General features: G+C 35.0%; 1 protein-coding gene across 1 annotated transcript in view; it reads left to right on the top strand.

The window, feature by feature from the left end:
* The first annotated feature begins 8,522 nt into the window (after positions 1–8,522).
* The window catches only part of LOC129407605 (NF-kappa-B inhibitor epsilon-like), a 15,758-nt gene continuing 3,348 nt past the window's right edge, over positions 8,523–20,932 (top strand). The window contains exon 1 of the mRNA XM_055149119.1: positions 8,523–9,106. Coding sequence (XP_055005094.1) covers positions 8,802–9,106 — 305 coding nt within the window. The 5' untranslated portion in view covers positions 8,523–8,801. The remainder of the gene's footprint in view (positions 9,107–20,932) is intronic.

Here is a 20,932-nt window from a genome sequence, read left to right as displayed (position 1 = left end):
AGATTTAGGCTGAGTTCAGGAACAAAAACAAAAGCAAAACTCAAATAAAAGTTAAAAAAAAAAAAAATAAAAAATCAGTTTTAGAATTTTTTCTCATCACAAATTTACCTGGAGTTGTGTTTTGTTTCATTCACACATGTTTAACACACAAACTCTACATCTTTAGGTTGAGTTCAGGAACAAAAACAAAAACAAAACTCAAGTAAAAGTTGAAAAAAAAAAATCTATGTTAGAATATTTTTTCATCACAAATAGACCTGGAGTTGTGTTTTGTTTCATTCACACTTGTTTAACACACAAACTCTGCAGATTTAGGCTGAGTTCAGGAACAAAAACAAAAGCAAAACTCAAATAAAAGTAAAAAAAAAAAAAAAAAAAAATCAGTTTTAGAATTTTTTCTCATCACAAATTTACCTGGAGTTGTGTTTTGTTTCATTCACACATGTTTAACACACAAACTCTACATCTTTAGGTTGAGTTCAGGAACAAAAACAAAAACAAAACTCAAGTAAAAGTTGAAAAAAAAAATCTATGTTAGAATATTTTTTCATCACAAATAGACCTGGAGTTGTGTTTTGTTTCATTCACACTTGTTTAACACACAAAACTCTGCAGATTTAGGCTGAGTTCAGGAACAAAAACAAAAGCAAAACTCAAATAAAAGTAAAAAAAAAAAAAAAAAAAAATCAGTTTTAGAATTTTTTCTCATCACAAATTTACCTGGAGTTGTGTTTTGTTTCATTCACACATGTTTAACACACAAACTCTACATCTTTAGGTTGAGTTCAGGAACAAAAACAAAAACAAAACTCAAGTAAAAGTTGAAAAAAAAAAATCTATGTTAGAATATTTTTTCATCACAAATATAGACCTGGAGTTGTGTTTTGTTTCATTCACACTTGTTTAACACACAAACTCTTCAGATTTAGGCTGAGTTCAGGAGCAAAAACTAAAGCAAAACTCGAGTAAAAGTAAAAAAAAAAAAAAAAATCAGTGTTAGAATTTTTCATATCTGGAGTTGTGGTTTGTTTCAATCACATGTTTAACACTGAAACTTTGCAGATTTAGGCTGAGTTCAGGAACAAAAACTAAACTAAACTTGAGTAAAAGTTTAAAAAAAATCTACTTAACACACCAATGCTGCGGATTTAAGCTGAGTTCAGGAGCAAAAACTAAAACAAAACTCAAGTAAAAGTAAAAAACTAAATCTATGTTAGAATGTTTCCTCATCACAAACAGACCTGGAGTTGTGTTTTGTTTCATTCACACATGTTTAACACACAAGCTCTGCAGATTTAGGCTGAGTTCAGGAGTAAAAACAAAAGCAAAACTCATTTAAAAAATAAAAATAAAAATCAATTCAACAACTCCGCAGATTTAGGAGGAACAACAACAAAAGCAAAACAAAACTCAACTAAAAGTAAAAAAAAACATCTATTTAACACTGAAATGCTGCAGATTTAGATTGATTTCGGGAACAAAAACTAAACAAAACTTGAGTAAAAGTAAAAGATTTAAAAAAAATCTTTATTAGAATATTTCCTCATCACAAACAGACCTGGATTGTGTTTTGTTCCATTCACACATGTTTAACACACAAACTCTGCAGATTTAGGCTGAGTTCAAAAACTAAAACTAAACAAAAGTTGAGTAAAAGTGAAAAAAAAAAAAAATCTATTTAACACACAAATGCTGCAGAATTAAGCTGAGTTCAGGAGCAAAAACTAAAACAAAACTCAAGTAAAAGTAAAAAAATAAATAAAATCTATGTTAGAATATTTTTTCATCACAAACAGACCTGGAGTTGTGTTTTGTTTCATTCACACATGTTTAACACACAAACTCTGCATATTTAGGTTGAGTTTAGGAACAAAAACTAAACAAAACTTGAGTAAAAGTGAAAAAAAAATCCATGTTAGAATATTTTTTCATCACAAATTTTACTGGAGTTGTGTTTTGTTTCATTCACACATGTTTAACACAGAAACTCTGCAGATTTAGGCTGAGTTCAGGAACAAAAACAAAAGCAAAAGTTTTTTTAAAATCTATATTATAATGTTTTCCTCATCATAAACATACCTGAAGTTGTGTACACATGTTTAACACACAAACTCTGCATATTTAGACTGAGTTCAGGAGCAAAAAAACCCAAAAACCTACTAAAAGTAAGAGTTTCACATGAGAAATTGACTTAAAGTAGAAGCATTAATGTTTAAAATATGCTTAAAAAGTAAGAAGTATAAGTATTTCCTGCAGATTTTGATTCCAATAAAGCTTAAAATGCAGTAATTTTGACACAGATTTGAGTTTTGTTCAACAGAAACAAGTGAATCTTTTTATTCCAACTGTTTTTATTTGCATATTTGTTGTTATATTTTACTTTTGTTGTTATACTTTTACTTTTCAGTCCTGTTCAAAGATGCAGTAGAGTAGAAAGTACACATATATGATCTCAAATGTAGTTCAGTAAAAGTATGCACTGAAGTCCATATGAGTAAAGTACAGATACCTAAAATGTTTACTTAAGTACAGTTCTACTTTTACTTCATTACACCACTGCACATAACATCGCTGCTTTGTTGACATGAGAAATACACTTGACAAATGTACATGGAGTTATTTTCAGAAGACAGATCTCCATTAATACCACCGTCAAATGTACCTGCGCGTGATTTGAATGCCGTAAAGGACAAACACACAAGCTTAAAGAGAGAATGGTTGTGCAAACTTACAAACATCCTTGTAGAAAATATTACAAAAAAGCCCATTTGTGTATTTTCTGATCTGTGTTATAATGTTGTTTCCTGATCACAAACAAACCCAGAGTTGCGTTTTGTTTCATTCTCACACGTTTCACACACAAACTCTGCAGATTTAGGTGGAGTTTTTCTCTCAAAATGAAAAAAAAAAACCCTCATCTGGATAATTTACAGCCCTGGAATTGCCCATCTCTTCTAAAATAACTTGGAAATTACCACTGCATAACATCACAAAGTAGAACAGAGCATTTTGAGCTTTGGAAATGTAGACAGATTAATAATAAAGGATTACTCAAACATGCAGGACATGAATTCCTCTACTACCACATGACTACAAAGTGGAACAGAGTGTTTTCTCAGACTAAATATGCAGGTCTGTGTGTTAAACATGTGCGAATGAAACAAAACACAACTCCAGGTTTGGTTTTAATAAGGTAACAGCACACACATTATAAGGCTAAACACTAAAAACTCACAAGAATCAGTTTTGCAGGAGCTTTAAATACACCATTGGACTGATAGAATAAAGAAAAATATATGACTAACTGTGACTTTGAGGTGATTATTCACAATGAGAAGATCCAATGACGTTAAATATCTTGACCTTATTCTGGATGAAAATGTCAAATTTATAGGTCAAAGAATATTAAAATTAGTCCCAGTCGCTTTCGTTTCACTCCAGACTTCAAAACAAGTAAGTAAGTAAGTAAGTAAGTAAGTAAGTAAGTAAGTAAGTAAGTAAGGAAGGAAGGAAGGAAGGAAATAGTAAGGAAGGAAGGAAGGAAATAAGTCAGTAAGGAAGTAAATGAGTAACTAAGTAAAGAAATAAGGACAGAAGGAAATAAGTAAGTAAGTAAGGAAGTAAGTAAGGAAGGAAGGAAAATAAGTAAGTAAGTAAGAAAATGAGTAATTAAGTAAGGAAATAAGTAAGTAAGGAAGGAAGGAAATAAATAAGGAAGGAAGGAAGGATGCAAGGAAATAAATAAGGAAGGAAGGAAATAAGGAAGGAAGGAAGGAAGGAAGAAAGAAAGGGAGGAAGGAAATAAGAAAGCAAGGAAGTAAATGAGTAAATAAGTAAGGAAGGAAGGAAATAAGTAAGTAAGTAAGGAAGGACGGAAGGAAGGAAATAAGGAAGGACGGAACTAAGGAAGGAAGGAAGTAAATGAGTAACTAAGTAAGGAAATAAGTAAGGAAGGAAGGAAGGAAGGAAAGAAGGAAATAAGTAAGTAAGTAGATGGAACAGAGTGTTTTCTCAGATTAAATATGTAGGTTTGTGTGTTAAACATGTGCGAATGAAACAAAACACAACTCCAGATTATAACACTTTATACTAAAAGATCAAAGGAATACATTTTGCAAGACTTTAAAGGCAGATAGATAGATAGATAGATAGATAGATAGATAGATAGAATAGATAAAATTGTGTAAAATTGACATAATGCTTACATGTCTACCATATGTGACTAAGTGTGACTTTGAGGTGATTATTCACAATGAGAAAATCTAAACAGTCAATGACGTTAAATATCTTGGCCTCATTCTGAATGAAAATGTCAAATTTATAGGTCAAAGAAGATTAAAACTAGTCCCAGTCGCTTTCATTTCGCTCCAGACTCCAAAACTCTTCATGAACACAATGATCTTGTAACTTCTATCTTATTCTGTCACCTCACGGTCCCAAGACTCCGCAAACACACTGAAACTGCTCTGTTCATTTTACAAACTGACCCTTAAAGTCCTTGACAAAAAGCCCAGACACCAACACCACTGTGAAATTTTAAAGAAACATTTTAGTTTAGAAAATTTGACCAGTTTTAATAATCTTACATTCGTTTTTAAGTCTCCTAACTGTGATGCACCACTGTATTCAGAATGTAAGTAAAGCAGTAAGGAAGGAAGGAAGGAAATAATTAAGAAAGTAAGTAAGTAAGTAAGTAAGGAAGGAAGGAAGGAAGGAAATAAGTAAGTAATTAAGGAAGGAAGGAAAGAAATAAGGAAGGAAGGAAGGAAAGAAATAAGTAATTAAGGAAGGAAGGAAGGAAATAAGGAAGGAAGTAAGGAAGGAAATAAGTAAGTAATTAAGGAAGGAAGCAAGGAAATAAGTAAGTAAGAAAGGAAGGAAGTATGGAAGGAAGTAGTAAGTAAGTAAGTCTTTATTTATCGCTTTCACAGACATTTTCTGTCCCCAAAGACGCTTTACAGAACATTATTCAGCATTCATTCATACAGCATTATTCATTCACTCTACACCCTGGTGATGGTAAGCTACTATTGTAGCCACAGCTGCCCTGGGACACACTGACAGAAGCGCGGCTGCCATGCCACTCGAGTAGGCAAGTAAGTAAGTAAGTAAGGAAGGAAGGAAGGAAATAAGTAAGTAAGTAAGGAAGGAAGGAAGGAAATAAGTAAGTAAGTAAGTAAATAAGAAAGTAGGTAAGGAAGGAAGGAAGGAAATAAGGAAGGAAGTAAGGAAGGAAATAAGGAAGGAAGGAAGGAAGAAAGGAAGGAAGGAAATAAGTAGGTAAGTAAGTAAGGAAAGAAGGAAGGAAGGAAATAGGTAAGTAAGTAAGTCAGGAAGAAAGTAGGTAAGTAAGGAAGTAGGTAAGGAAGGAAATAAGTAAGTAACTAAGTATGTAAGTAATTAAGTAAGGAAGGAAGGAAGGAAAATAAGTAAGGAAGTAAGGAAGGAAATAAGGAAGTACGTAAGTAAGGAAGGAAATAAGTAAGGAAGGAAATAAGTAGGTAAGGAAGGAAGGAAGGAAGGAAATAGGTAAGTAAATAAGACAGGAAGAAAGTAGGTAAGTAAGGAAGTAGGTAAGGAATGAAATAAGTAAGTAAGTAAGTAAGTAAGGATAAATTACAAAGAACGTAACTCAACTTTTGTAAGAAGTTAACTATGTTTTTTTTGCGAGGAAAAGGCCATTCTCCATCCCTACACTGGTTAATATCAGGTAATGGCAGATATTTAAAATCAAATTATCAATATCGGTACCGAAATATCGTGATATCGTACAGTGAAAGTTCTCATAATAGTAAATTATAAACTTCTTGACTCAAATGCCTTGTGTTATTGCAGCAACAGCTAAAAAAAAAGAGGAAACTACATAGACTATGAGCTGTTTTTCTGTTTTAATGCCGAAAATAGAAGAAATAACTGTTATAAAGGACTTTTATATCCTTATTCTTTGGACTATGACGTTAATATAACCCTAAGTCAAGGCTTTTGAAAGGAAAAAGTAGCATTTCTTAAATTCTGTGAGCATAAGTTTTTCTTTTAGTTTTTTTTTTAGACAGATGTTGAAAACTAGCACTTGCATCTCTAATGTGACTGTGATGTCCTTAATAAACATACATAAATAAATAAATAAAGAATACATGCAAATCATAATTCATGCTTTTAATTTGAAACGCTGAACTATTTTGAGCCTGGATTTAAACAGCGTCCAAGTAGTTTTTTTAATCTGTATGTAACTTTCAATGCCAAAAATAGAAGAAATAACTGTTATGAAGAACTTTTCCGTACTTTATTCTTTGGGTTATGACATTAATATAACTCCAAGTCAAGGCTTTTAAAAGGAAAAAAGCTGCATCTCCACAATATCGCAAAGTTATTTTTTTATAGACAGGTGTTAAAAACTTGTATTTGTGCTAAAACACTCAAAGCAATGCATTTGTCTTGTCTAATACAACTGTTATGTTCTAAATAAACATAAATAAATGAATAAACAAACAAATAAATAAATAAATAAATAATGCGTGCAAATCATAATTCATGCTTTTAATTTGAAACGCCGAACTGTTTTGATCCTGAATTTAAGCAGCGTCTTACTAGTATTTGTTTCTATGCATCTAGTTTAGATTTTTTTTTATATATAGACAGGTGTTGAAAACCAATACTTGTGCTAAAACACTCAAAGGAATGTCTAATACGACTGTGATGTCCTTAATAAACATAAATAAATAAATAATGCATGCAAATCATAACTCATGCTTTTAATTTGAAACGCAAAAACTGTTTTGAGCCTGGATTTAAACAGCGTCAAAGTAGTATTTATTTTTATATAACTTATGTGTTTTATGATTGATTCAGTGCCAAAAATAGAACTATGACATTAATATAACCCCAAGTCAAGGATTTTAAAAGGAAAAAGTAGTGTTTCTTGAATTCTGTGAGCATAAGTTTTTTTGTTTTGTTTTTGTTTTGTTTTTAATAGACAGGTGTGGAAAACTAGTAACACTCAAAGAAATGCATCTGTCTTGTCTAATACGACTGTGATGTCCTTAATAAACATAAATAAATAAAATAATAATTCATGCTTTTAATTTGAAACGCAGAACTGTTTTGAGCCTGGATTTAAGCAGCGTTTTACTAGTATTTGTTTCTATGCATCTAGTTTAGATTTTTTTTTTATATATATAGACAGGTGTTGAAAACTAAAACTCGTGCTAAAACACTCAAAGGAATGTCTAATACGACTGTGATGTCCTTAATAAACATAAATAAATAAATAATGCATTCAAATCATAATTCATGCTTTTAATTTGAAACGCCTGGGCCTGGATTTAAAGTAGTATTCCAAGTAGTATTTATCTTTATGTAACTTATGTGTTTCATGATTGATTCAGTGCCAAAAATAGAACTATGACATTAATATAACCCCAAGTCAAGGATTTTAAAAGGAAAAAGTAGTGTTTCTTGAATTCTGTGAGCATAAGTTTTTTTGTTTGGTTTTGTTTTTTAATAAACAGGTGTTGAAAACTAGTAACACTCAAAGAAATGCATCTTGTCTAATACGACTGTGATGTCCTTAATAAACATAAATAAATAAAATAATAATTCATGCTTTTAATTTGAAACGCAGAACTGTTTTGAGCCTGGATTTAAGCAGCGTTTTACTAGTATTTGTTTCTATGCATCTAGTTTAGATTTTATATATATATATATATATATATATATATATATATATATATATATATATATATATATATATATATATATATATATATATATATATATATATATATATGTGTGTGTGTAAATATAGACAGGTGTTGAAAACTAAAACTTGTGCTAAAACACTCAAAGGAATGTCTAATACGACTGTGATGTTCTTAATAAACATAAATAAATAAATAATGCATGCAAATCATAACTCATGCTTTTAATTTGAAACGCAAAAACTGTTTTGAGCCTGGATATAAACAGCGTCCAAGTAGTATTTATCTTTATGTAACTTATGTGTTTCATGATTGATTCAGTGCCAAAACTTGAACTATGACATTAATATAACCCCACAAAGGATTTTAAAAGGAGCATTTCTTGAATTTTGTGAGCATAAGTTTTTGTTTTTTTAATAGACAGGTGTTGAAAACTAGTAACATCTGCATCTGTCTTGTCTAATACGACTGTGGTGTTCTTAATAAACATAAATAAAAAAATAATAATAATTCATGCTTTTAATTTGAAACGCAGAAATGTTTTGAGCCTGGATTTAAACAGCGTCTTACTAGTATTTGTTTTTATACATGTAGTAGACAGGTGTTGAAAACTAATACTTGTGCTAAAACACTCAAAGGAATGTGTAATACGACTGTGATGTCTTTAATAAACATAAATAAATAAAATCATAATTCATGCTTTTAATTTGAAACGCCGCTGACTTTTGGCCTTGACGTTGGGCCAAATCAAACGTGGCGTGTGTACGTGCGTGCACGCGCTTTGGGGATTCCCCCGTGCACCAAAACAGCCTTGCCTTTCACATGTCACTGCGCTTATCGCCTTTCAGTCACTGCTCCAAACGCGCATATGCTCTGTGGCCCGAGCGCGCACTGCACGCACCGGATATCCACAGCTCGCCTGCCTCTGCTCGTGCTCACAGACAAACCGTGTGCACTTTTAAACGCTTATGCCTGCGCTTTTGGAGGTAATGTACCGCGGTGACTGGCATGAACGCTTGGAATAAGTTTTACCAAGGTGCACCGAGCGGCCACGACCCCAGCTGCCGCCTGTAAGCGCTCAGGGACGGGGGAGTAGGGGCCACCATGAGCAGCAGCTGTGGAAGCGGCAAGCATGACCCGCTGGAGGAGAACCGCATGGACTCGGGTATCGACTCGTATCAGTCCATGTACAAGTCCGAGGAACCCCGCGACGTGAGCTCCGACTTCAGCGGGCCCAGGGACAAGTTTGCGTCCGTGGATGAGCGTCTGGACTCGGCGTACGGCTCGTCGTCCATCACCGTGGAGAGTCTGGGGGAAATCGTCCAGAGCTGCTCGATTTCCACGTCGGACCCCGAGGCGCCCCAGGAGGAGGAGAACCCGCTCACGATAATCACGGAAGATGGAGACACGTAGGTTTCTCTCTGTTTACACTGCTGTACATTTTTACCCTGTTTTTAACCCTTTAGTCTGCAGTTCTCTGAAAACCAGTCCTCTAAACTTACACCATACAGCCATCCACCAGCTTATGATCATGCTCATTTTTTGGCTTTGTTTTGATATTTTGCAACCTGGTCTAACTACAAAAAAACTCTGTACCTTTACATCTTTACATTTCACTCTGGCAAAAGTTAAAGAAACTCCGTGAACTTAAACAGTACAAAAAAATTACAAAAACAACATCTTTCATACAGTTAAAACAAGCATAACCATTAATTTTATTTAACAAATTCCTAATTTTAATACAGTTTAAGGGGTGATACACAATATCAGTATTGCAATATGCAGTACAATTTCCGTACTGCAGTTATTGGATACTGAAACCCCAACCGTGTGGAGGTTAAAAACACTCATGACAAAGAAAGGAATAGTTGAATTTAGCACAGGGGAACAACCACGGATAGGAAATGTATTGTTTATCACACATTTTTGACTTCAGGCTATAATATAAATAGCTGAAAATTATATTTATGAATCATTTTTTATCGTTTTTTATCAGTTGCGCTGCTTCTCTGCATGGATATGGTGTTCGCTTGCACACCATCTACTGGCAGCAGTGTGAATGAACCGTGGAGAAAACCTAAAATATTAAAACAACGTGACTGGGTTGCTAAAATTTTAACATGCTGTTCTAGTGAATCATAAAAATGCTCAGAACATTAGTCAGGCAATCATTTATAGACTTAAAAACAGCACCGGAGACCAATGATCTTTTACCTCTGACGCAACAATCTGGGGAAAATTTAAACTGAGTGATTTCTGAGGCTCACAGTAAGAGGATTTTATTAACACGTTTAATGAAACAAACACGAATGAAGAAAACTGAAACTCCACTATTTGAGTTCTGCTTTTGATGAGGAGAAAATGTGAAAACATGATTAAAAGCACAAAATATCGTCGACTGTCACGTGCAATATATCGATTCTCGCTTGCGTCACCACGTTTTTTTATTGTATCGTATCGTGAGTCATGTGTGGTGCTCAGAACACGAGTTAGGCAATAATTTATTGACTTTAAAACAGCCCCGGGGACCAATGCACTTTTACCTCTGACGCAACAATCTGGGGAAAATTGAAACTGATTGATTTCTGACGCTCGCAGTAAGAGGATTTCATTACTGTTTTTTTATGAGACAAACATGAATGAGGAAAACTGCAACTCCACTACTTCAAAAAATGTGAAACCTGATTAAAAACGCAAAATATCGTATAGAACGTCAAGTCCAAAATATGGATTCGCGCTTGCATCAATGTGTTTTAGTTGTATCGTATCGTGAGCCATGTATGGTATTGAATTGTGACATACTTTGTGATTTTGTGTAGTATTTTCTGTTTATTTTCACAACTGATTTAGCGATAGGGATGCACCGATACCGATACTGATATTTGCATGATAAATAACAGTTACGTAACACAACAGCATCCATTTTTTATGAAGTTAACTATGTTTTTTTGGGAGAAAATGCCATTTTCCATCCCTACTCTGGTTAATATCAGACATTGGCGCATACTTAAAACCAAATTATCAGTATCGTATCGTGGCGTGTCACAGTATATCAAATTATACACTTCTTTGCTTAAATGCTTTGTGTTGTTGTAGCAACAGCTAAAAAAATGAGGAAACTACATAGATTGTGATCTTTTTGTTCTGTTTTAATGCAGAAAATAGAAGAAATAACTGTTATGAAGAAGTTTTGTGTCTTTATTCTTTGACTGTGACATTAATATAACCCCAAGTCAAGACTTTTAAAAGGAAAAAGTAGCATTTCTTGAATTCTGTGAGCATTCTATTGCATCGAACGCGTTTTTTTTCAACGTTATATCAATAGTATCGGCACTGAAAAGGCTAGATGGAAGTATTTCTATTTTGTTAACCTATGAAGGTTTCTTCTCCCGTTAACATTAAACTATAGATCACTATGATGACTATTTTCTACATTTGCACATAGTAAATCCCCTACTCTTCTTATTTCCCATTTGCTTTCTGCATACATAGGCCAGTATTGACTTTCCTCCCCACATTGAATGACCATGAATCACTGCCACTCGCAAACACACTGCACACTGGTCCTGCTGCACGTTGGCTCCTGTCCCTGGCCCGAGCTGGTTTTTAAGGGGATTTCATAGCGATGTGATACTGTCAAACCATAGCCATAGGTCTGTGCTGAACTTTGGCCCCGCTCTCAATTGTGGATACAGCCCTTTTAGGCAGAAAACAGAAGTGAAAGAGGTTTTGCGAGGCTTGGACTTCCCCATGCAGAAGAAGGCACAGGGCACACGCTGCACATAAGCTGGTATTGCCATGTTAGACAACAAAACAAGTCCAGTTGGATAATAATAGAGGCGGGGACTGGATGGTATTCAGAATTTTTAATAGAAAAGGGCATTCAGGAAGTAGCGTAGCTCTTTCAAAGTATTCTTAACTTTTAAATAGAATTGTAAAGGAAACCGGTTTCGCGCACGCAGGGAATTCCACTGTTGCAAGTTGGAATATGCATGCTATTTGTTGTACTCAAATATTTGTCACATGCATTGAGAATAAACTTTGGATTTAATTTGAATTTAAAGGCTCTGTATTACGCAAAAGTTGACTCTTGTGAGCTTGAAGTCATGTTATAAAGCGGTTACCTCATCGAAAACAAACCTGAAGTTGTGTTTTGTTTGAGTAATCCTGTTTTATTAGTCTGTCTGAAACTCAAAATTGCTCTGTTACTTTATTAATAAAGAAACAACATTATAACATAGATCAGAAAACAAATGTAACATCCACCTGTTAAAATGTGCTGCACAATTTTTAAAGAAAAAAAAAAGATGAAATTAAAATTTTCCTGACAGGAAACCGGTTGCACACAGGGAACTCCAATGTTACAAAGTAAAATATGCGTGCTATTTCTTTGGAATTTTTTGACACGAGCGTAGTTAAAACGGAACAAACTTTTAAAATTTTTGAGGTGTACTTTTTTTTAATGACAGTTATTCCACTAAAAATCGAAACCAGGATTCAGTCCACATTCGCCACAAGACTGAAATAGTTACGGTTAAACAAATCTGGGAATCCCGTGCATTTCAAAACAAGTTTGTAGGGATCCAAATCAACAGGTTTAACGAGTCTTTCCTTAAATAGACTGGATTAGGTTTGTCTACCTTGGATATTCTTTTCTAATCTAATAATTACAGCCTTTGCCATATTTTTTTTCATTCAATTCTGCTTAGACGTTGGACGATGTTATACAGTTTGCAAATACAATATCGTACTCCCAAATGTTGACTTTAAAAGATCCATAATACATACACAAACATACACTACCGGTCAAAAGTTTTAGAACACCACACTTTTCCCATTTTTTTTTTTTACTGTATTCTAAACTTTTGATTCATGAAAGTGTCCACCTTTGGCAGATATAACAGCTGAACACACTCGTGGCTCATTCTTTTTACAATAGAAATCAAATATTCTTCAGAAAGTTCTTCCCAAGTCTGTTGCAGAAGTTCCCATAAATTTGTGGCACTTGTAGGTTTCTTGGCTTTTACTCTTCTGTCCAGTTCATCCCAAACCAGCTCGATGGATTTTAAGTCTGGAGACCATGTCCATGTTTTAAAGTTTACCATCTTGTTCTTTTTTCCTGAGGTAGTTTTGGCAGAGCTTGGACTTGTGTTTTGTATCTTTTATCTATTTTTTAACCTCTGGGTGTTCAGTTCTTACCTTTGTACCATTTCAAGCTTTTCATTGGACTTGCACGACTTGAATTGCAATAAATAACTGGAAAAATTTGGGTGTTCTTAAACTTTTGACCTGGAGTAGTGTTTTGTTTCATTCACACACTCAAATTTTCATATTTAGGCTGAGTACTTTTCTCAAACGGAATAAACACTCATGTGATAATACAGGAAGTGCTCCACTGTGTTTTTAAACTCCACACATTTTCACTGCACTGCAATTATCTGGATAATTTCAGCTCTGGAATTGCCAATTTCCACTGAACACAAGTTAAAAAAGCAGCTGTGAACTTGAAAAATACTGCTTCATGACATCGCAAGGTGGGACGGAGCATTTTTACCTTCGAAGATGTAGAGTGATTAATAATAAAGGATTACTCAAACATGCGTGAATTAATCAAAACACGACTCCTGGTATGTTTTGGATGACCTAACAACATTCAAACATGATTTAAAGCTCAGAAGAGTCAATGTTGTGCAATACAGGACCTTTAACTAAATCTTCTTTGAGTACACGTGATCCTGCATCTTTACAAACTATAAACCAAATAATCCACGCCTGTCAGCTCATTTGACGTGACTGCCTCTTCGCTGACAGTTCACCAGCGTTCATTCATTCTGCAGGCTGCCTTAGACACACACAGCTGGGGCAATCCTTTGGCATTTACAAGATTACACAAGGGTTGATGAGTGGACCGCTCAGCTCAGCCCGTGTCAAAGTTTCCGTATGCAGTGTTGTACAAGTTTAACTAGTTCACTTAATGGCTCCAAACTAGGTGCAACACTATCAGCTCGGAGCATTTGGGGAACGTAACTCTGGAATTCATTACCCCAATTAACTCCTGCCACATGAGTCCAGTAAATGCAGGATATGCTATTGAGATAAATCACATATTAAAGGTAGAAATGCACTGATTTAGATTTGTCTGTTTTGATAACGATGTCGATGCTTTGGTGTTAAAGGTAGGGGTCCGTCACGTGCTTGTTTCTTTAGATATGCGATTGCTTTGTCTGGAATGTTCCACAGTATGACATTAAACAGCTCTACCTTACATTTATTCAATTACAGGTGGGTTTAAAGCTCAAAAATACAGAGAAAAACATTCTGACTGTGAGCGGGGTCGCCTCTCCAATGATGGAAAGGTTTATTTAGCCAAGCTGGTGCCACCTAGTGCCTCTGCTCAATTTCATTTCTCTCCAGCGACTAGATCAGGAATCAAAATACACTAGACGGTTCACAAAAACCCCGGAAGTGTGAGTTTGGGCACCAGCCAATCAGCGAAGAGATATATATACTGTGTTGTCAACAGTTCCCAAGATTTAGGGTTTAAAGCCGGAACAAAGAGAATGTTTGGTGAATTTTATCAAGGGGAAAGACGTTATTGTCCTTCTTATGGGAAAAGCTTAATATACCAGTTCGCCCCATTAGAGGCGCATTACATACGTCACGACCAAATAGCAGTGATTGGTTAAATAAAAAAAAGTACCCGCCTTCCGTGGAGCGAACAAATCCTAATGCTGCGAAGTCAGATGGTTTCTACGAAGTGATGCCATACTGTGAAACATTCCAGACAAAGCAGTAACATCCCCTTGATGAAAACATGGATCTATAATAAAAGCTGGATAAGGCATTCCCCTGCTTTTCCGCCTTAAGATCGACTAGTGGCAGCTCCAGGTACTGCAGCTCCGGGAGTTTGGGCCCAGAAAGAAGTCTCTCGTAGAAGCACAATGCATTTTTTGGGAATACACACTGCCCGTGTTCGGCTGACCAGGCATTGACAACTTTCACAAAGGTCAGATTTTCTTTTCTATTTTCACAACATAAACTTTTTAAATCCTCAAAGCGCCTAAAAGTTCACTTTGCAAGATTAGTCTAGCCGCACTGTGAGCCCACTCTAGCAGCTTTTGCTTTAATTGGTCCTAACGTTCCACATCACGCACATTACAGACCTCACATGGGTGGGAGGCGCTCGCAGGTATTGAGGAAGTAAATGCAGATGTGGACATTTTTTTGGGCCCATGCGCTAATGAGCACAGACCACTGAAAACAATACGATACCATCTTGGATTCATCTTCCAGATTTTATTCCAGTTCTATGGTTGAAAAGCATTTGTCGGAGCCTCCACCAGAAAAGTTAAACAATGCACCTCTAAGTATCTGCTCATAGCCAATATCTGCCAGTTCTAGAGAAGCAGAGACTAAATAAAGCAAAACTATTATTTATTTCTTTTAAACACACAGCATATGGTGCAAAAATGTGTTTTGTAACTGTTATTTAACATTTTAAGTAACTACAGCACAACTTTGAAAAAATATTACGATGTGTTTCCTAGAGAAAGGTAGCATTAAAAAGTTGCCAATACAGTGAGCTTTCAATTCGATACGATATATTTCAAATCAATTCAATACGGTTGAGTAAAAAAATAAAGGCTAAATCATGGCTGTGTTACTAAAAGTCTTTGTTAAACCACTTCTTGTGCAAAGTTCATATGAAACACAAACATTTCACTCATCAAAATGTGATGAAACTTGAAAATGTCAAATGCGTTGCATAAACGAGTTTTCCTCCCCAAAACAAACAACAAAACTGTAGCGCTGTAACAAAATAATTTAGTAAAATATACCAAAAAAAATACTCTTGGTGATATATCGATACAGCAGCCCATGATATTTCAATATTTTTGCACACCTCTAGTGTTTAGGCGAACATTGTCCAGTAAATCATCTTATTACGTACATTTATAGACCAAAATGGGACATTTATAGACCAAAATGGGATATCTGATCCATAAATCCATAAAGATCCATAAAGATTTTCAATATTGCCACTGATATAAGATACCAGTATCATATTGGCGGGTGCATACCTAATTAAAATTGCATTATGTAACTTTTCCGGTGTGTGGACGGCTTCCAGCTTGTCATTGCTTTTGCCTGGAATTTGAAACTTATCTATCTTGCATTTATTCAGTTACGATTGTTTTTATGGCTAAAAATACCCTGAAAATTGTGCATTCTTATAGTGAGTGGGGTTACCTCGCCACAGATCTGACCTGTAACCTGCCCTGATGGCATTAGGGTTGTCAAAAGCATTAAAAATCAGATACTTATTGATGCAAAAACTGATATCGAAACTAGATACTCATTTGAGCGGGTATCGGAATTAAAAAGTCGCATTCACAGGGCAGAAATGAACGTTTCCTGAAGCTTTAGAATGATCTCGAACACGTATCGGAGCACGTAGTATATGAGCATACGCCCACGGACTCCTGGTAATATAAAAAAGTACTACAAATTCATGTTGAAAATCACGTTCTTTTGCCTAAATAGACTTTTTTATTATTGTGTTATGGGAATCGGTATTGAGTATCGAGTCTATTGTATCGAAATAGTTTGAAATTTGATGGCATTCCCTGCTTGTCTCCATGGATATAAATGAGTTTAATGCCATACTGTGGGACATTCCAAACACCTCAGTACTATCGTCATGGACTCAATCAGGTGACCGACTTCCAAAGAGGAAAGTAACACAGTGTATCTTTAATTAAGAGTTTTACATTTTGTCTTACATTTTGAGTTACCCTGATAAGTTTTCCATATTTTCCAGCATTTTCATCCAGAATTTTGTATTCTGTAAAATACACCACACACGTGCCGAGTGCCTGGTGTTGTTGCCTCAAATGCGTGACCTGCTTTTATTTCCGTCATTCACCGTGGTTTCATTCTCTCACACTAACTTTAGAAGCTTTTCATTGCCCTTTTTCATCTGCACCAGGAAGTCTCCAGGTCCCAAGTGATCACTGATTATTTTAGATGCATAAACTAAACAGCGAGTTCATCAATCATGAGACTATAGATGTGTTATCTTACAATGGAAAAAAAAACAAGTTCATACAGCTACTCCTTGTGAATCATGTGTAGTTTTATTACATGGACCAATGACCAAACTCACCAAAACAAAATGGATGTGCTTCGGCCTTTTTTAGCATCAATATGGACTACTTTGTTTGCTGAATCAGTTAACTAATTTTTACTTAATTTGATGGGATAATACCTGCTATAAATATAAATTATAGTTTTACACCAATCAAGAAGCAGTTTGGGAAGAAAAGTTGAAAAATGTGTTAAAAATGACAAGAAGTAGAGAGTTCTAAAGGTTCTAAAAGTTTACAATTTGACATGCGTTTTTTTTTATCTTTTTATTTGTGAAATCGCAATTTCTTTGACATTAAATTAGTTTTGGCCTGTGTACTACATGGTTGCAAGGTAGGGATGTAACAATAACCGAAATATTGTGATATCGTATCGTCAAAAGTCTGTCACAATATATCAAATTACAAGTTTCTTTGCTTAAATGCATGGTTTTATAGTAGCAACAGCTTCTAAACATCTAGAACTACATATCCCATAATGCATTTCAGCGCAAACAACATGAAGAAATATGTTTTTTACTTGAATTCTTGGGATTATTATGAAAATAATTCACACTAAAATCTTGTCAGGGTGTTTTAAAAGCAGAAACGTGTCCTATCTACAATTATATTAGCCTCAAACCCTCAAAATGTCGCAATAAATATCGTACCCTGAGATGCATATTGTGATAATATTGTACCGAGAGATTTGGATATTGGTACATCCCTATTGCTAGGTCAAAGTTCTGAAACTCCCTAAAAAAAAAAGCCAAATTAAGATAAAATGTTTTAAAATTTGTAGTAAAATCTTAAATATAATGATCTGTGTTTTAGAACAATGTGTGATCCAACCTGTCATTGGCTCTTGAAGCAATTTGTGCTTTTATGGACAAAGAAGATGTCACGATGTTCTTTTCTTTCCCAGTGGCTTTAATTTATAGACTGATAAATACTGTATGTAAAACTGCACATAGAAGTTTTACCGTGACACCACTGCTAACAAAACTTTCACGCAACACAGGTCAGAGGCTTTAGTTTAATACAGACAGCAAACAGTGAAAAGCTGCTTTTACAATATACAGTATCTGAAGTGGTGCAAGACAAATGACTTTACTGCATGAGAAGTAAGTTCAAAACAATGAGAGTGTACCTATGTTCCCACACCCCTGTTTTCTCACATGTAATAGATATTTTTGAAAGTAAATCCATAACCCCTACCCACAAACCTGTGTAAAGAAAACACGGTGTAACTTTTTGGTTTGGTTGAGAGTCCATCATCTGTATTTTAGTATGTTAAAAATCATGTGCTGACATTAAACACAGTATGACATTAAATATACTGTGTAATTTAGTACGTATTTAGAATGTATTTTAGTATGCTGTTTTAGAAAAATCATGTGTTTTTTTAAAATATATATTTATTTATTGTGAGCTTAGGCAAGCATGATGGATGAATTTAATTAATTTTTTCTTTTTGTGGAAACTGTCTGACCTTGCAGAATTAGAATTCGTTCGCTCGACGGTAGGCAGGAATTTGTTTTATTTAACCAATCACTGCTATTTGGTCATGACGTATGTAATGCGCCAAATCCCGTAGGAAGAAGGGCAATAACGTCTTTCCCCTTGATAAAATTAACCAAACATTCTCTTTGTTCCGGCTTTAAATCCTCGATCTCGGGAATCGCTGCCAACACAGAATGTCTGTCTTCGTCTACATCCATCTGGACCGCTTTGTTTACTGTTGTGCTGTTCCACAAAAGGGACCCAGACAGGCGCTCGAGTTTGACGTCATGGCTTCAGAGCTCTTCGCTGATTAGCCAGTGTGCGGTCTACAACTTCTGGGGTTCTTGCAAACCGTCTAGTGTATTCTGATTCCTGACCTAGTCGCTGGAGAGAAATTAAATTGCGTGGAGGCACTAGGTGGCGCCAGTCTGACTAATTCTTTATTTAACATTTTATTTTGTAATTGTGTTTTTTTCGTGTTTATTGTACATAATGTGGATGAATAGGACCAGCCTCTCAAATCTGCAAAACAAATTTACCTACAGGTACGAATAAACCAACCTAATCTAACCTAACAGCTCTACTTACATTTATTAAAATACAGGTGGTTTTATTGCTCAAAAACACCTAGAAAAACTACATTCTGACTGTGAGCGGGGTCGCCTCTCCACAGATTTAAGGTTTAATACTGCACTGTGTCATAACGTTTCAATGGAGAAAGGCGTTTGACAGACCCTCCACCAGAAAAATTGAGCAATGTACCCTTAACCCCAATCTCAAAACTAGGCCATAACCTTCACCATGACCCTACACCCCAACAAACATGGAAACACGGAGCAATGGAAACACAGAGCCAATGATAAACAACAATGTAATCATATTTGAATGTACAGTGCTTTTTAAAGTGCACACAAAGCCCTCAAAGGAAGTGGTCTCGAGCATTTAACTTTTGTGGGGAGGTTAAGTCCCACGCTGTCTATTTCATTTGACGTAAACACAACTACTGAAGAAAAACTGCTCATACATTTTGATAGTAATTTACGTCAAGAGAATAGTATTTCATAATGTATCTCGGTCAGCTGGGACTGTGATTGTGAAACAAAACTTCGAGCAGTCTGCATTTTGAGGCGCATGCACTATCCGGAATCAGTAGTAAGATTACTGCAAGGTGTTGTAGTAGTAGTAATAGTAATAGTTGCACAGCAATGTGGGGAGTGACTATAGTGGTAGTAGCAGTAGCAGTAGTATTGTAGTAGTAATAATAATAGCAGTAGTAGTAGTAGTAGTATAGTAGTAGTAACAGTAGTGTAGTGTAGTATAGTAGTAGTAGTAGTTGTAGCAGTAGTAGTAGCAGCAGTTGTAGCAGTTATAGTAGTAGTAGCAGTAGCAGTAGTAGTAGTATAGTAGTATAGTAGTATAGTAGTAGTAACAGTAGTGTAGTATAGTAGTAGTAGCAGTAGTAGTAGTAGTAGTAGTAGTAGTAGTAGTAGTAGTAGTAGTAGTAGTAGTAGCAGTAGCAGTAGCAGTAGCAGCAGTAGCAGTAGTAGTAGTAGTAGCAGTATAGTAGTAGTAACAGTAGTGTAGTGTAGTATAGTAGTAGTAGTAGTAGTAGTAGTAGTTGCAGTAGTAGTAGTAACAGTAGTGTAGTATAGTAGTAGTAGTAGTAGTTGCAGTAGTAGTAGTTGCAGTAGTAGTAGTTGCAGTAGTAGTAGTAGTAGTAGCAGTAGCAGTAGCAGTAGTAGCAGTAGCAGTAGTAGTAGCAGCAGTATAGTAGTAGTAACAGTAGTGTAGTGTAGTATAGTAGTAGTAGTAGTAGTAGTAGTAGTAGTTGCAGTAGTAGTAGTAGTAGTAGGAGTTGCAGTAGTAGGAGTTGCAGTAGTAGTAGTAGTAGCAGTAGTAGCAATAATTGTGGGAAAAAATCATTATCACGATTATTTTGATCAATATTGAAATCACGATTATTCAAATGATTATTTTTTTAGTTACACGATGCATTTATTCAGCATTTCTCTCTCTCTCTCAAAAGAAAAAAAAAATTATTAATAATTTACGCAAAACTTTCAAACTGAAAATAAATACAGGCTACAAATATGAACATTAGAGCAGTTTTGTGAAGTATAAAACATAAAATTAATAAAATATACTTTGAACATGAAATAAGGCATTGAAAAACTTAAATGTACCCAAAATAAACTATATATCCAGCTCTTCTACAATCTCTTTATTTAAAAGATTAAATAAATATCCCAAAATAAACTGTGTGAAGCTTGTTTGTGATCTTTTGACACACGAATCGAAATTGCAATCAAAATTCGGTTAATTGCACAGCCTTAGTAGCAGTATTAGTAGTAGTAGTAGTAGTAGTAGTATTAGTAGTAGTATTAGTAGTAGTAAAAGGTCCAGTATTACACAAAATGGATTCTTGTGAGGTTTTAGCTGTGTTATAAGTTGTGTTTTGTTTCATTCACACACGTCTGAGTAATCCTTTATTATTAGTCTGTCTACATCTCCAAAGCTCAAAATGTTCTGCTCCAGCTTGTGATGTCATGAAGTGATACTTTTCACATTTTCACAGCAACCTTTTACCTTTTGTTCAGTAGAGTTTGG

The sequence above is a fragment of the Boleophthalmus pectinirostris genome, unplaced genomic scaffold (assembly GCF_026225935.1).
Source record: "Boleophthalmus pectinirostris isolate CB_2022bp ecotype Guang Dong unplaced genomic scaffold, ASM2622593v1 HiC_scaffold_13, whole genome shotgun sequence".
In the NCBI taxonomy this organism is placed as follows: Eukaryota; Metazoa; Chordata; class Actinopteri; order Gobiiformes; family Gobiidae; genus Boleophthalmus; species Boleophthalmus pectinirostris.
Note: the sequence above shows the minus strand (reverse complement) of the source record. Positions and strands in the feature narration are given on the sequence as shown.